Raw genomic sequence first — 18,510 nt, 5'->3', positions numbered from 1 at the left:
CATGGCTATTCAGTTTGGTTCTTACGAGAATGTTTTGCTGGATCTAGATGAGAGTTGTAGTATGTTGGTTCCGAATGAAAGTTGCAGAGTACTTGCTTCAGATAAGAGTTGCAGCATTGGACCGTGTTGTCCTTTGTATGAACGAGTGCTCAGAAAGATGCTTTAAATGACTATTTTGAGGTGATACGCAATTAGGCATCCATTACATGAGGACTGGGTTGGATTATTGAAAAACTGCAAGTTGGTACTTTAAGGGAGTTAATATTCCTGCGACACGTATTGGTGGTCACTCTTCTCTGCGAGGATCACAGAGGGCTTGAAATTGTCCTTGCTAGAGTCGAAAGGTGCTCCAGCCATGAGCACGATGATGGCAAGTTTGTTGTGCATGCGAGGATAATCCGCTTGTGTATGTGACTACACTGGGATCTTATGAGCAAAAAATGCTCGATGATGTTAGAGCAAAAGATCATTGTCTAAGTGATTTGAGGCGCATTGAAGAATAAGACTTGACGTGCTAAAGGTTGCGGCGATGACGGATGCAAACTAGAACAAGTTAAATAGGGAAAAAAAAGAATACCAAAGATAAGTACAAAGAAAAATTGGCATATCAATTAAGGTTGTGTTCTTACCTGCACTGACATTGTCGAGGATGACAGTGGTTTGGGTGAGAAAGAATGTTCTGAACCAAGCCATCAGAATAAGGCATGTATAGTGTAGAGCTCTACTGAGTGAAAAATGCATTGAGTGTATGAACGTGCGGTATGCATTGGCTTGATCAATGACATGTGGTGATAGCACGACACGTGATAGGCAACAATATCGTTGTTAGTGCATCGATGTATGGCGGCACATACTTGGAGCGTCGTTTAGCTAAGCAATGCCAACGGATTAGAGGATGTTGCCTTTACGGATTTTGTTAAGCACTTATCGAATTGAAAGAATTTTCTACGTATAGTTTTGGATGCACGACAGTGCGTGTGGGTTAGAGCTAATTCTCGTAGGAATCACCTTAGGTGCTTCTAATCGAGTATAGTGATTCGGGGCTACGCAAGTTAATACTTAGGCATCGATAAACGAGTTTGGGTGGTCTTCTTTGCTACGATGTTCAATTATCAACTTATATTCAAATTTAAGGCTGCGAGATCTTCTTTAATGATGAGGTTTTGCTGAAGTGTTTGCATGAAATCACAATACACTTCATGGCATGTTTGAAATTGATAGTCGGTATGAGGCAGTTATGTAAGAAATGCATGAACCAATAGAATACACATTTGAAGATGTGCTTGATTAGTTTTTGTTAGGCAGCTGCAGACCGATGCACAGATTCAATAAAAAGATAAAGCGTAATACAAAATATGCTGGTCACTCCAGCACGTTGAGGGTTTGCTAAAAATTCTATACTTGTGATACGACCCTTTTGCTAAGGCCATTTTACTTTACAATCGCCCTCAGCCAAGTTTGTTTTTTCAAACTTTCCCTTCTTGAACGGGCGGGCTGAGATACCGTAGAGAGGCTGTGGTGAGCCAGCCAACCGAAACAGGTGTGCTCGGAGAGAGAGCATGAGGATCAGGGTGACGGCCAAGAAGCAGCTCCCACTCTCCCCCTTTCCCTTCCTCCTCCTCCTCTCTGCCTGCCTCTTCCTCATCTTCCTCTATTGCTCCTCCTCTTCCTCCTCCGCCACCACCCTCATGCCAAGGGCCACCACTTCCACCGCCACCACCCTCTTACACTCCTCCAACGGCAGCCAGCAGCAGAGGCCGAACCAGAGCTCCTGCGATTACTCTGATGGGCGATGGGTGTACGACCCGCAGGCCAAGCCCCTCTACGACCACACCTGCAAGGAGATCTTCAAGGGCTGGAACTGCATCGCCAACAGAAAGCGCAACGCCCTCGACCTCTTCAAGTGGCGTTGGCAGCCCTACGACTGCGATCTCCCCCGCTTGGACCCCCTCTGGTTCCTTGATCGGTTCCGTGACACCAATATCGGTCAGTGATCTCGAATTTTGTAGTGGGTTTCCGCCATTTCGTGATTATCGGATGTGTTGTGTGTGGTTGGGGTATTGCAGGGTTCGTTGGCGATTCGTTGAACAGGAACATGTTCGTTTCGCTCGTTTGCTCGCTCAGACGGGCTTCCGGTGAGGTGCGGAAGTGGCGGCCGGTGAGGGCAGATCGCGGGTTTACGTTTTTGGGGTATAACCTCACGATTGCGTACCACCGGACGAATCTCTTGGCGCGTTATGCTCGGTAAAGGAGTTCCCCTCTGTCTCCGATTCTCTTTCTTTTTATGAGCTTATTCTGTATTTGGATTCTGTACCGGTTTGATTTTTTGGGTTTAGAGAAGCATGGTGAAGTACATTCTTGATTTCTGTATTTAGCAGCAAAACTAAACTACTGATGTTATTTCCTGTGGAATTATGGCAGTTGAGAAGCATTTTCTTGGTTCTGAATTGTTTTAGTGATCTCATTGGGAGAATGATGGTTATGGATATCTTGCAACGGTTTTTTGAATTTGAACAACCATTGAACTACTGAATCTGTTTAGTAGTTGATCATTCTTTAGAATTTGTGATATTTATGCGCACAGAGGGGTTGGATGCAGCGACTTATCCATAGCAGTGGGATAACATTGGGAAATTGCATATATGCTCTACAATGCTAGTTCCTGCTTTCCTGGATAAATGCCTGTAGCCGAACACCCTTGCGTCATGAGGATTTTTTGGGAAAATTTGTGTTTAATAATGTGTGTGAACGAGTGATATATGCTACGCTATGTTGAACGCCACGATTATTTTGTATTTGAAGGATGGATTGAAGGGGTCTCAAAGTGGTCATAGTGAATTTTTGTGTCAGTTGAATACGATGATTGTTTGGTCTTAGTTGGATCTTATAAAGTGTAATCATTTGCTTGTCGTTGTTGTAGATCTTGAAATCGCTATTTTAGATATCCAGAATAGCAAAGAAGAGGTGGTTTTGAAGATACTGGGAAAAGTCTAAAATGAGATTATTTGGGAACTTGTAGTCTTGGATACTTGGATGTATTCTTTGATTGAAAATTTTGTATGAGTATATGCAGTACATTGAATAATTGACTTATAAGATGGACCTCAACTATGCAGAATAAGTGCATTAATTTATATCATTGACTGAAAAGGCCTGCAATGCCACATTGTCACATATGAAAGACCAAGATTTTAAAAAAGCAATCCCTCTTTTTGTCATTAATGTGCTACCTAACGGCAGTTCTAGAAGTCTTTACTCAACCAGAGTATGATGATGACTTTGTTTTCTTGGACTAAGTAGCAACACTTATTTTTTTAGCTCGTTTATGACATTCATTTGATCTTCTTGCTATGACCAAAAGGTATATCTTTACGTCTTGATATTTTATTTGCTTGAACAATTAGTGAATGGTTTTTAGCTAATTTGGCTATTCCATATGCTTGAGAAAATAAATTATTGATGAAAATTGTATTCAAGGTATATGTGGCATTACTTTGGACATAATCCTAATCCCTATAACTTATTTTCTGATTTCATCTCTTGTGATGCATTTCTCTCATAGTCTCATGTATCATTCAAGGTAATTTTTCGCCTAGGGTTTTTCTTGGAGATATTTTCAAAGGTGGTTTTTCTCAAAAAAATCTTTGGAAAATCTTGGAAGTTCTAAAAATTAAAAATATAAGTAATAATAAGGTAGGAAAATAACAGGTTTTGTATTATATTCTTAGACAAAAATATAAAGGAACGAGTTTTAAAAGCTTTTAAAATAGTAAAAAAAACAAAAAAATAGAAAAACTAAGATTAAAATATATAAAAATAAGAGATTTTAAAAATATCACAAAGATATCATGATAATATCGCAATATTTTGCTGATATTGTTGGCCTAGCTTAAAATGACAATAATATTGTGATATTTTCAAAATATCGGTGATATCAGTGACTGATTTCTCTAGACCTAAAATTTCTCTGTGTTGTTTATATTGGTCTGTAATATTTGTTTCCTTTTCTAGTTCCATGGTATACTTTTGCGGTTGTTTATCATTAGGATGAAGGATAAGGATAAGGATTCTCCCTTTGGTATTGTGCTGCTCGTGTTAGATTATCCTCTTGTTTTGAACTATGTAAAAAAGACATGGCCATGACCCGACACATGACTCAAGGTCGACATGCAAGTTCATTTTTTTTTTTAAAATAGGATACAATGACAGTTTTTTTAATCAATCGAGAACTATTTATTGATATTTTTAATATTAAAACTATAGGAATAATGCTAATCCATGTCAAATTTGTATGTCATAGCGTGTCCGACTTGTGTCACCAATGACACACCTTCTAAATGGGTGTCTTTGAGACCTAGGTTTTGAATGATGTAATATTAGAGAACTTGTCTTATTTTTTGCAGGTGGTCTGCAAGCTCTGATGGTGGTGTATTGGAGTCACTTGGTTACAAGAATGGCTTCAGGGTAGATGTTGATATTCCTGACAGCTCTTGGTCTTTGGCTCCAACCTTCCATGACATTCTTATCTTGAACACAGGCCACTGGTAATCTTCCTTGACGTTCCTGTGTTAAATTGTGGTGCATTGGATCCTTTCTAGCGTTATGAAGCAAAGGTGCAGTGAGGTGTTTATTTGGATGTATTTATATATAATAAATAGAACCATTTTTTGTAGATATTTATAAACAAATAGAAATAAACTATTGTTGTCTGGATGACATATTTAGAAATACATGGATTGCCTCTAGGTCGGATGCAGAGTTGCAAGAAATGTGTACGGGTACATGAGGGCTTAAAAAATTTCTGGTACATTTTTGTTTGAAACACATATTGAAACGGTTCTGAAAAATATTGATACGGGTTTCTAATATACATTAATATGGTTTCTAAAAGAATTCGTATGAGTTTCTCAAAAGTTGATATGAAGTTTATATTTTTATAAAGATACCAATAAATTAAAGTGGTTCATAATATGTAAATCAATCAATATTGTAGAATAGTTTTTTGCACATTATAATATTTATCACTCTCAATAAAAATAGTGTCTTTATAGAATGCAATTGTTGTTTTTATGCAAAAAATGCTAATATAAATGAACTTGATGCTCATTTATAATGTAATAAAAACATGTTTCTATGTAAGATGGTATACATTTTTGAAGTAATTGAGTCGACTTTCTTAAACATTTGGTACTTTAGTTTATGGTTTCGGAGACTAGTTTCGTACCGGTATATGGTATTCGTACACCTGATATGCGATACGCTAGGGTGTATCGAGTACCAATGCAACTATGGTTGGGTGGGATTGGTCCAAATGAGTGTATTGAATTTAAAATCAACTTCACAAATCTAATATAGATCTGAACCCTGAGGATCCAAGTTGGAAGTATGTCGGATCATGTTTAACGTGAATATGGGATCAAGTTGATCCATATGACATATATAAATATTATTTTGGAACTATTTAACTTGTGCAGTAAAAAATTGTGTCAAGGACAAGGTTGGGTCAAAATATAAGCGGATCCATATATGATACATATTAGACCCATGAATTGGTCTGGTTCCACCCATAATGATGGTTGCTTGGATTTGAACCTAAAAAGCTTTCTGTCAACCCATGCTAGTTTCTATTCTTGGATTCTTTATTGAACCAAATTGAGTGGAACCTATGATGATTGCACAATTTAGACTGAATGCATAAACACAAACAAGAAAAATCAACACCTCCTGCCTTATTTATAAGAGTTGAAAGTTTTTGTTATTGTTGTTTACATCTCCTGAATTGTATGTTATGATGATTCATAATGTCTACTGGAAAGTTTTTCGGTTAATAAAATCTTATTCTATTTATTTTATGCAAATCATCATAATGCTCTTCCACATACATCTACTCCTTATTTGTCCAATAACTTTCTTTGCCAAATCAATTTATTGGACTCTAATTTGATAGCGTCACCTAGTTACTTCCATTTTGCAAGTGAATACTTCTATAACCTGTCTGGATCTATCCTGTACAGCTGCTTTATGTTGCACTTTGTTTCAGTGACTTTGGTAAATGTCCTTTATATTGGGGCAACTCCTTGCCTCAAGCTCCTTCCAGGAAGCTCTTAATAGATTTTAAGTTTAATGTCAAGGATGAGTAGAACATTTTATGACGGGGGAACTCTGTTCTCTAATTTGCTTCTAAGCTTCCATAAGATATTTTAAGCTAAAAAATTTAGTAATGAATAATATAATAGTTTCATTTATATAGCTTGTCATTTCCAGATATGATATGCACCTAGTTTTTAAATCATATCTTAACTTCTTGTAGTTATTTACATGTTATAACTGTTAGGTGGTGGGCACCTTCCAAGTTTGATCCAGTGAATTCACCCATGCTCTTTTTTGAAAAGGGTTTGCCCGTAATTCCTCCTAAATCTCCTGAGTTTGGCTTAGATTTGACTCTAAACTACATGGTATGGCATACTTCTTTTGAAAGCAGAATACTTAATCTACCATCTGAGTTTTTCAATTTCTTGTTCTTGTACTGTAAGCATGTGTTCGACGAAAAATTGATTTGATTAAGAAAGTTCATCTGGAAACTGACAACTTCAATGGGTTGCATCTTTCATAATTAGCAGTTTGTGATAAATATGTTATATATACTTGCCTAGAATTTTATATATCTCATTTTTGTTGGTCGTTGTTGTAAAGAAATGAAAGCCTCCAACAAGATCCACCACAATGCTAAAGTGAACACACCAAAAGCCACAAATGGGCTCACTCACAAAACCCACAGAAGGGGGAAAAAACAAGAGGCTAAAATAAATAATATTTTAATGATAACATTTATGCAAAAAAGCATACAAATGGGAGGGGGTTTCACCCCTATATATACACAAGCAAAAAGAGCTTCCAAAGAGACGTTGGGAGAGGCCCAACGACTCTAAATAGAGTCGTTGGACCTCCCTAGCGTCTGTTTTGGTTGACTAGTCAACAAATGTTGACTAGTTCAATTTAAACAAAAAAGTAAAAATTAAACTATCCTAACCTAATTACATATCTATTGAAAAAGAGAAAAATAAAAAAGGAGAAAAATATATATTTATATAAATAAATATACATAATATATATATATATATAAATATATATGTACAATTTTTAACACTCCCTCAAACTTACGGTACAATAACCTAAAGTTTGTCTAATAGAAAGTGAAAATAGGGAGCAACAAGAGGTTTGGTGAATAAATCTGCTAATTGGTATTCTGATGCAACATAAGACTGATCGATGATCTCATGTAGATACTCCTCTCGAATATAGTGACAATCAATTTTGATATGTTTAGTACGTTCATGAAAAGTATGATTGCTGACAATGTAGATCACACTCTTGTTGTGACAACACATGCGGGAGGCTCTTGTCACTTGAGCACCCATTATCAGCCAACAACCTTCTGAGTCAGACTACCTCCATCGTTGTAGTTGCCATGATGCAATATTCAGCCTCAGTTGATGAAAGCGAAACCTTCTGCTACTTCTTGCATCATAATAAAATCAAAGATTCACCTAAGAAAACACAAAAACCTGTGGTTGTATGTCTGTTATTGGGATCACCTCAGTCAACATCAATATAAGTAATTAAATCTAAAGAAGATGAAGCAGATAGAAAGCGGCTTCGAGAAAGAGAAGTCTTAATGTCTCTAATAATACGCAAAACTGCTCTCATGTGAACAAAAGTGAGAGCGTGCTGAAATTGACTAGATATGTGTACAACGTGTGTTATGTTAGGTCTAGTAATTGTGTATTGTTAGGTCTAGTAATTAAAAGATAAGAGAGTGCTTCATTAAAGAGTAAGATCTTCAAGAAATTCTCCTTCATCAATTTGCATCTTGGTGTTGGCACTTTCAGGGGTATCAACTCTCTTATCATCTGTGATGCAGACCTAGAGACAATGTCACAAGCAAATTTAGACTGAGATAATAAATATCCTTTAGGAGAGTAAGCAACTTTGATTCTTAAGAAATATTTTAAGAATCCTAAATCAATCATTTCAAAATGTTTTTGAGAAGTTTTTTAATATTTTCAATGTTTTTGTATATCTCTTTCATGATATTGTTATCGGTCCATTAGAGACCATATTGTATTTATGCACTTGTGTAGCCCTTCGTTGACATTGTGATTGTGCACATCTTGTTTCATTTCATGGTATCAAAGCTTCAGGCTCTTGTATTGTTGAAAATCATCTTCGGCGTGCTCTCTTTGTGGTGGTGGACTTCAAGCTTTGTTCTTCAATCTCAAGTTTTCTTCTTCATCATGGGTGAAAGAGAATCTTCTTCCGTCATCTTTTACAAGCTCATCGAAAGCAATTACTTGAAGTAGGCTACCGCAATGGAAAACCATATCAAGGGGAAAAAGCTATGGGGCTTTGTTAGTGAAACCATTAATGAACCCTAACTAAAGATAACAAGAAAAGAAGGAAATCAAATGAAAATCCTCTCCGAAGAAGAAAAGGAGAAGGCTTTGCAAGAGTATCAAGATACAATGGAGGATTGTGAGCAGTGTTGTTAAAAACACGCCTTGAGGCGTGAGGCGGAAGAAGAAGCTATATTATCTTCAAGACAAGGTACGTAATACCAAACAAGGAGATAAGAGTGTAAGAGACTTCTATGGTGTCTTATCTCCTATTTGGGATGAATTGATTATGTTGAAACCTAAATGGGAATGTCCGGCAATTGAAATGAGAAAACAAGTTGAAAGAGAAAATCTTTTCTCTTTCTTATATGGTCTTCGAGCGGAATTTGAGCAAGTTAGGTCCTCTTTGCTTCATAGGACTTCGACTCCTTCTATAAGTGAGGCTTTTGATCAAACTTGTCAAGAAGAAACAAGACTTGGAATGCACAAGTCTACTGATGAGGTACTTGCCGTATCAAGACCCAGAAGTTTTGTAAAATCTTATAAACCACCTTACTTTGAGAAAAAATTCAATGGAAGACATAATGGGGGGCCCTTTCATTGTATGTGAGGCTCATATGTTTTTTTTAACCATATTTGTTATGATAATAAAATAAACTATTTTTACATTGTGCTCTTGTGGAATTTGTGCTTTTGTACATCTCTTTTATGAGATTGTTATCGGTCCATTAGAGACCATATTGTATTTGTGCACTTGTGTAGCCCTTTGTTGGCATTGTGATTGTGCACATCTTGTTTCATTTCAGAAGGTTCCACATATGAATGAATTAATGCAATAAATGCCTTGTATTTTAGAGAAAAAGAATCATAAAACACAAACTTTCTAGGTGGTTTGGAAATTCTAGATAACCTTCTAGTATGAACTTCATGTTGTTCAACATATTAATCTAGTGCACACATCTTGTTTCATTTCATAAGGTTTCACATATGAATGAAATGCAATAAATGCCTTGTATTTTAGAGAAAAAGAATCATAAAACACATACTTTGGAGGTGGTTTGGAAATCCTAGATGACCTTCTAGTATGAACTTCAGTCTGTTCAGCATATTTATCTAGTGCATATGGTTGGTTAAGGTCCCTACGCCTAGAATATTGTAAATAGTTTTTGTTCTTATGAGGTTGCTCTTCAGTAATTATATCATCATGACCATTATCATGATCATATTCATCTATTATATCAAGACCACTATCCAGGTCACATTCATAATCATATTTTTTATGACTTGAACTTAAATCAAATAAAAAAGAATACTCATATACTTCATTCGCCTTTTCAAAGTCAAAGAAGTTTTTTTTTCTAAAAAAGTCACATTACGTGAAATCTATGTCACATGGGTGCGGGCGCGGGCGTGGGTGCGGGGATTTGGCACTTCCAAAAAACCCGGGTGCGGGGGTGCGGCAGGGGAAAACATGTATATATATATATATATATATATATATATATATATATATATATATATATATATATATATATATATATATATATATATATATAAGTGGATCCGGGGGTTCCCCCGACGCGGGTTTTTTCAAATTTCATTTTATATACAGCTGCACGATAGCGCACCCATCTCGTCAGGAGAACAATGAATACTAATAGCCAGCAAGGCTACCACCATCATTATCATTTATTATGGAGAGAGAAAATCCTTTACGAAAAAGAAGGATTAACAAGGCTACCACCATCATTATCATTTATTATGGAGAGAGAAAATCCTTTACGAAAAAGAAGGATCAGCAAGGCTACCACCATCATTATCATTTATTATGGAAAGAGAAAATCCTTTACGAAAAAAAGGATCAGGATTGAAAAGGCAGGAGCAGCAGCAGTTGTCAGCAGATTTTTTTTTTTAAAATTTCGCAGCCCATTTCATAGGGCAATTTTTTTTTAAAAAAAAAAAATCCAAAAAAAATGGACCTAAATGATCTTGGGTGTGATCAACGCACCCAGGATCGGGTTGACCGCACCCGCGTCGAGTCACATCGACGTGGGTGCGGCACCCTGCTAGCCGAATCCCTGTGACATAGCGTGAAATATATAATTTTTTATTTTTAGGATCAAAGCACCTGTAGCTTTTTTGGTTATCTGCATAACCAAAAAAGGCACAAGGAATAGCACGAGGGGAGAGTTTATCATTTTTGTTAATAAAAACAAAACATTTATATCCAAAAATTCTTAGCCTAGCAGAATCAGGAGATACTTTAAAGAGTTTTTCAACTGGTGTTATATTTTGCAAAGAAGAAGACATTCTATTGATGAGATACATAATAGTTAGGGTTGTTTCAACCCAAAATTCTTGACACTTGATTTGCTATTAGTAGAGCTCTGATTGTTTCCATAATATGTCTGTGTTTTCGTTCAGCCAAACCATTTTGTTATGGTGTATGAGGTGTGATACCATACAAATTTAGATAATCTTTAAATTCCTTTGATAAAAATTCTCTCACTGAATCTATGCAAAAAATAAAAATATCATTTTTAAACTTATTTTTGACCAAGTTGTGAAATATTTGAAAATATGAGAAGACCTTGTATTTATGTTTGAGAAAGTAGATCTAAGTATACCTAGAAAAATCATCAGCAAAAATCACATAGTATACATATCCACCCTTTAATATAACTAGTGTTTTAGCTCAAGCAGTATAGAAGAAAAGAAAGTTCTTTCATGAAATGGTAATCTCTTCATGAAAGTTCTTTACACGTAAATTCTTTCTAAATTTGGAAAGTGTTAAATTTAGGATACATTAGGATGACCAAGTCGTTTATGCCATATATCCAACTCTAATTTCTTAACATTATGACAAAAGGTATCCTTGAGTATTTTCAAAATATCCCTGTAATAGAGACCTTTTCTATGGCCTTCCTCAATAAGCTTCCTTGACTGACGATCCTGTGCCCAATAACCATTAGAACTAAATGAGACATTATATCCATGGTCAAATATTTGTGAAACTAATAAGAGATTTAAATTTACTTAGGAATATATCTAACTTTTGAAATGGTAAATTTTTTGGAGTTTTGTAAGATTTTTTCAAAATTCTCTATTCCTTCTATTTCAAGAAATTTACTATTGGCTGTAAAAACATTTGACATGCTTGAGTTGGTATGATATTCATATAAATTTTTACTATTAGGGGTCATTTGAAAGGAAGCACACGAATAAAAAAGTCAAAGAGTTTTACCGGGATCAGAGAAGGATGAAACTGCTGCTTCAGTTGAGGCTTCATTTGAAGAAGATACTCCTTTGAGAAGTGGTTGGAGAATCTCCATAAGTTGTGACATTGATATGGGTGCATCATTAGTTTCTTGTGAAGAGCCAACTGAAGCCACTTTCTTTTTCTCCCTTCTTCTAAACCTTGGGCATTAAGGTTTAGTGTGCCCAGGTTCATGACAGTCTATGTCACATGGGTGTGGGTGCGGGAGCGAGTGCGGGTGCGGGGATTCGGCACTTCCAAAAAACCCGGGTGCGGGGGTGCGGCAGGGGCAAAAATGTAAAAAAAAAATTATATATATATATATAATTTTGAAGTTTTAACAGTTTAACATTTATTTTAAATTATTTAAATGTTATAAGGCATAATAATTTATTTTAATTTTTCATGATTTTCTCCTAGGTTTCATCTAGGTGCAGTATGGAAATGGACCACTGTTTCTTAGTCATTGTCACCAATCCATGTGTTATATTCTAGATAATTAGCAGTCTATACCACTCAATGAACTTCTTCATGGAAATGAACGAAAAACTCGGTTTAAGATTAAGCTAAATCAGGACTTTCACCATGCTTCTCCATGAATGTAAAGGCATCTTCTAGAAAATAAAAGCTCTTAAAGGAGAGGAATATGAATGTCACTAATCTTCTTGATGGGTACTAGTGACCTTACCTGGAATCAGGCATGCAAGTGGTTTCATTTAAGCATCCATTAAATCAAGCAGACATTCATTTAGTGGTCAAGACATTGACAGTGGACCCATTACTTGCAGGTTTTAAAAACAGATTGAACCAGAACATCAATTCTGTGCTAACCCTCCAGGCAAGGAGCTTCTGCATTCATTTCTACCACCAAGCACACCCTTGAATTGCAACATGCATTTGAACTTATTTATTCTTAGTCATGCATTTGAGCTTATTAATTCTTAGATATACACTGCATACTTAGTTAATTCCATGGCTGGTAGCAAGCGCCTAGTCCCACCACGCAAAATAAAAATGAAGAAGAGCAGTGAATAAGATTACTTCCACTGTTGCCATGCTTCAAGACACATACGCAACATTCAACAGTGGATGACTTACTAGATACCATTCAACAATTTATAACATTTAAATAAAGGGGAGGGGCTCGGCCCCTCCCCTGTCGACCCAAAAAAAGAGCTAGATGGGGGAGGGGCTCGGCCCCTCCTGTGCCGAAAAACGAGGGAGCAGGGGAGGCTCAGCCCCTCCCCTGCCGACCCAACAAGAGACCGAGAGAAGGGGGGGGGGTGCTCGGCCCCTCCCCAGCCGACCCAAGAAGAGAGTGAGAAACATACCTGCGAAAGGAGCCTGGGAGGCGGCGCTGGGGGCGGCGGAGCTGGGGCGGCGATGGGAGAGCTCGAGCTCAGGGGGAGAGAGAGGAGAAATTAGGGCAAAAGATTTTTTTTGCCCTAATCCTCCTCCTTTTCATCGGGGGAATTTTTTTTTTTACGCCCAAAGTATGGACAAAAATGACCCTGGGTGCATTGACCGCACCCAGGGTCGTGTTGATCGCACCCGATGCCGCACCCGCACGCGAACCCGCGTCGCGTCGCGTCGACGCGGGTGCGGCATCTGTTTTGCCGAGTCCCTGTGACATAGATGACAGTTTTTACAAATATTTTTTTCCTGTCATAATCATTGCCTTGTTTCCAATAAGGCTTGTTATTATGCCCATTTCCTTGTTTTCAATGAGGTGACTTGTAGAGGCGCATGTAGTTTCTCAATTTAGAGATGGCCAAAACAGAGTCGTCTTCATTTTTCAAAGTGTGTCATTTTAGCCTATTCTCTTATATACTCAATTCTTCAATAGTATCAACAATAGAGGGTGATTTTCTTCTATGAAGAAGAGTCGATTTGGTGCTTTCAAACTCTGTTCTCAAGTCATATATAAATTGATAGAAATGTTTTGCATCAAGTTGCTTTTGTCGGAGCTCTATATTTTCCGCACAATGCTCACTTAGGCTCAAAAATAGATAATTCTTCCCAAAGTTTGGACAATTCATTGTAGTATTCCCTAATATTTTTGTCTTTTTGAGTCCGTCCAAACTTTATTTTGAAGATTGCACACATAATCAATATCCTTAAGAGAGTATATATTCTTAAGGTATTCTCAAGCTTTGTTGGCATGTTCAAATTTTGCGAGACTAGAGCATTTTTTAATATCCACGCTATTGATTAATCAAGGCATGATCTTGGCATGTTCCATTCTCCACTCTTTTCATTTTTTTTCATAAGTAGCTAGTGCCTTAGTCTTCTCACAATATGTAAGAGGCACATTTTTTTCCTTCTTTACCTTTGTGAAGTCTAGTTTAGGTTTCAGATTAGAAGATAATCTTTTTCTCCATATGTGGTGCTACATTATTGAAGACCGCATTACAAAATTAGTATCATTGAGTTTCATGGGTACGATGGTGACTTTCTCATTGTCATCCATCCTTACAACGTAGAGAGAAAGAGAAAAAAAACAAAAAGATAATAGATGAGAAATGAGAGAGTAGTAGTACGAGCACACCATCACGAATACACAAGCACTTTCATCATCAAGAAATTCTTTCTTTCTCTCATGAGCACGAAAAATGAGGCAATACGCAATCCTCAATAGTCAAGAGCGAACCTTGCTTTGATACCATATAAAGAAATGGAAGCCTCCAACAAGATCCACCACAATCTAAAGTGAACACACCAAAAGCCACAAATGAGCTCACTTACAAAACCCACACAAGGGGCAAAAACAAGAGGGTAAAATAAATAATATTTTATTGATAACATTTATGCAAGAAGCATATTGGGAGCGGGTTTCACCCTATATATACACAAGCAGGAGGAGCTTCCAAAGAGACGTTGGGAGAGGCCCAACGGCTCTAAATAGAGTCGTTGGACCTCCCCAACGTTTCTTTTGGTTGACTAGTCAACAAATGTTGACTAGTTCAATTTAAACAAAAAAGTAAAAAATAAACTATCCTAACCTAGTTACATATCTATTGAAGAAGAGAAAAATAAATATGGAGAAAAATATATATCTATATAATTAAATATACATAATATGTATATATATATATATGTGTGTGTGTGTGTGTGTGTGTGTGTGTGTGTTAGCGCGTACAAATTTTAACAGTTGTATGTTCTTGTTGTCAAGGTTTTCTGATCCCCACCTATGGCAGTTGTTTGAGATGTATTTCTGGTGTATCTTATAGCACCTCCTATAATATTTATGAGAAGGGAATGCCAAATATATGGTTTGGGATGGTGCTGCAATTGCTCAAGAATACCAGGAATGATGGTTTCCATTTGCTGAGATGAAATACAGAAATGGGAAGGAAATGTGGGTGGTATCAGTCAATCCTAGTGAAGCATTCCAATATTTTGCTTTGAGCTGAATATTTTAATGAAAGTGTTCTCCCATTTCTTCAGGAGGGAGCTTTCTTATGTTTCCAATCTCATTTCAAAATATCTTTTGAGTTTTTAAGAAATTAGATGGTATCAGTCAATCCTCGTGAAGCATTCCAATATTTTGCTCTGAGGCTGAGCTGAATATTTTAATGAAAGTGTTTTCCTTGATAATGATGAGAGACTGTTATGAGGCAGTAAGGCACCTGTGGCAGAAAGGTTTTGAAAACATTTTAGTTTTCTGTCATGAATTTTCATTACTTGGTATTAGCTGCAATCTTATACTCATGAATCACATTACTATATTTGATCATATGCATCTTGGTGTCGTAATTTATAAAAATATCAACCTGACAGTTGAAACTTTATTTTGGAGCATGGTGTTAAATTTTTGATAAATTGTTTATGTTCGGTTGGATAGTAAGCCATATTGTACAATTTCATGCCCAGATTATTTTGTTATGCAGACACTGTTCGTGGAGAGACAAATGAGAGACAGTTCCGTGAAAATTTTCTGCTCACAGTCTCCAAGGCATTTTGAAGGTGGTGATTGGAATGAAGGTGGTTTTTGTCAGCGCACAAAACCTTTGCTAGAAGAGCAGGTACCTTATGTTTTTACTGATTTTTATGTGTCATTGTATGCTTTATACGTGGTAATGCAATGTTTTTAGAAACAAGCCTTATGTGATTTCTGTTATATACACTTTTGTCTTCATTTTTTTTGGACTTACCACGTATAAACCTCTTAAAAGGCTATACTATATAGCAGTTATTTTCAACATAGGGCTTTGGTTCATCTTTATTAAGGTTCTGTTACCTATGATCTCTATTTCAACACTATAATTATGCTTTGTTAAGGATCACACCTTACTGAGCAGTAAAAAAGCATAAAACACACACAAGTTTCAAGAAAATGATTGCATGCTAAGGATGCTTGAAATGCTTATGGAGAAAGGCCTAGGGCTTTTTCAAAGAATGGGTTGCCGATCGAGCAAAATATATTTCAGAAGAGGGGGATAAAAAAAGGAGACATTAAAAGAGGTTTTATCAAAAGGACTAGAAGCAGAACTGGGTTGAAGAGTGACGACAAATATTTCACGAATTGCAATAATGCATTAACTTTAGTATTCCTTTGTGCAGTTGAGTGGATTTAAAAGGAAAGCTCCAGTTTTCTCACTGATTTATTTTGTTGATTGGTTCCTCTTATCAGGTGGAGCAACTGTTTTTGCTAGAGAATAATGGAACAAATATAGAAGCACGCTTGGCAAATGAGCACATGTATCGTGCTATAAAAGGCACAAGTTTTCAAATTCTGGACATTACCCGTATGAGTGAATATAGAGCCGATGCTCATCCATCAAGTTCAGGAGGGAAGAAACATGATGACTGCATGCACTGGTGCTTGCCTGGAATTACAGATTCATGGAATGACTTGCTTGTTGCTCATCTAAATAGAGTTTGAAATGTATGTGTGCATGTGTCCTTTATTTATTCGTTTATTTATATACATATAATATAAAGTTGGTGCTCATCCATCAAGTTCAGAAATCAGGAGGGAAGAAACATGACGACTGCATGCACTGGTGCTTGCCAGGAATTACTGTTCCAAGGAATGACTTGCTTGTTGCTCCTCTAAAAAGAGTTTGAAATGCATGAGTGCATGTTCTTTATTTTTACATTTATGGAGGGAGAGAAGAGGGAGGGAGTAAGCAGGGTTGGTCTCTGTATGTTGGACTCGTACCACAGGTTCTTGTAGCATCTGTCCATGCAAAAATTTGGTCAGATGGCACCACCCCCACCCTTGTGAGAGGGTGCCAGGTTTGGTCTCTGCATGTTGGACTGATATCACTGGTTCCGGTAGCATATATCCATACAAAAAATTGGTCAGTTACCATTTGGTCAGATGACACCATCCATCCCCACCCCTTGTGTAGTGGCATCCATACCCAAATGATGCCAGTAACCTAAGAATTTGAGGTGAGGGTGGTTGGGCTGGGCTTGGTGTTCTCAAAACCCCTTTTGGTTAGGGTTTGAGAACATGAAAAGCGTCTCCTTCTGGTGATGTTCTAACTTGGACCGAGTATGGTTAAAGTGCTACTAGTGTCAACAGTGGCTGGCTAAGGATTCTGGGTCAATGCCTTGGTTGTCAGGACCTACAATAGTTGTAATAGTCGCCTGCCTCATTGGACTGCCAGATGATGAAATCCTCCTCAGGGCATAATGACTTATGATGGAGGTCTAGGAATTCCATAAAGGAGCTGGGTGATGTATAGCCATTTGAATACCTTCTGCGTTCCATTCCAACAGAGATCTAATAAGATCACTTCCAATATGGAGGAGATAGTCAATGATTGTCCTCCCATGCCATAATCCATCCAAAATTTCACCCTCATACCATTCTTCACGTTCCGAGAAACCATAATGGATAGATATGCCATGCCATGCCATGCCCATGAACCCCTAGAGATGTGATGAGAACTCCAAAAGCCATTCCTTGCCATTTATTTTGTGTATCAAATGTTTGGAACTTCAAAATCGAAATGAGAGACATGTTTTAACACTACAAAAAGGAAAGGGTGTCCAATTAGTCAAACAATTTATGAGACAAAAAAAATACTGATTTTTTAATTCTTTATTTGATGATTAAAAAACTCTATGATCAATATAAAGTCATTTATACGGTTGTAATTCTAGCTGAAATTAATAAATTCACGATAAAGAGCATAGTTGGATCCAAAAGGGAAACCATAAGGATGCATATATAAAGGCTTAAACACTGAAAAACTAGTGTGTCCAGAAGTGTTTGTGTCAATGTAGCCAAGTGTTAGATACGAACATAGCTGGCTGGTAGGATGACTGTTAATGTGTTAAATATGTGCTGGGTGCCTGGACCTGGATTATTCAATATAGAAAGGAAACTAGTTGAGAAAAAGTGGATCATCCGATTACGATGTATAAGAAAGATCAAGCTTGCAAATCAACAACTCAGAATTTTCATAAATATTCATGCATCTAAAAATTGATTTTTTTCATTGAAAATACAAGATCCAACAGTTGTTTCCTAGCAAATTGACCATGCCAAGTGCATCTGCAATGTTGGATTTGCAAAAAAAAGTATCGGAAATCCCAAGTTCATACATTGGTTCACATATTTCTAGTTAACAAATTCTAATGACTATATATATATATATATATATATATATATATATATATATATATATATAGAGAGAGAGAGAGAGAGAGAGAGAGAGAGGTGTAACGTCAAACAGCAAAAAGTTCGACGTTACATTGGACTTGCGCACGATCAATGCCGCACGAAAGTTAAAAAAATAAAAAGACCTTTAGTGGTGCATGAAAGTGCCACTAAAGGTTTGGCAGCTTTAGCGTGCTTCTTGAGTGCCACTAATGATCATTAGTGGCACGCAAAAAGCACCAGCT

General features: G+C 36.9%; 1 protein-coding gene across 1 annotated transcript; it reads left to right on the top strand.

The window, feature by feature from the left end:
• The first annotated feature begins 1,553 nt into the window (after positions 1-1,553).
• Positions 1,554-16,705, top strand: LOC149847665 (protein trichome birefringence-like 13). Its single transcript, XM_090009112.1, has 6 exons — positions 1,554-1,986; positions 2,067-2,244; positions 4,404-4,544; positions 6,335-6,455; positions 15,540-15,674; positions 16,283-16,705. Exons 1-6 carry the CDS (start codon positions 1,560-1,562, stop codon positions 16,532-16,534), a joined length of 1,254 nt encoding a protein of 417 aa, XP_089865238.1. The 5' UTR covers positions 1,554-1,559; the 3' UTR covers positions 16,535-16,705.
• Positions 16,706-18,510: the final 1,805 nt, after the last annotated feature.

This window comes from Nuphar pumila, chromosome 1 (assembly GCF_984573655.1).
Source record: "Nuphar pumila chromosome 1, dmNupPumi1.hap1.1, whole genome shotgun sequence".
Classification (NCBI taxonomy): domain Eukaryota; kingdom Viridiplantae; phylum Streptophyta; class Magnoliopsida; order Nymphaeales; family Nymphaeaceae; genus Nuphar; species Nuphar pumila.
Note: the sequence above shows the minus strand (reverse complement) of the source record. Positions and strands in the feature narration are given on the sequence as shown.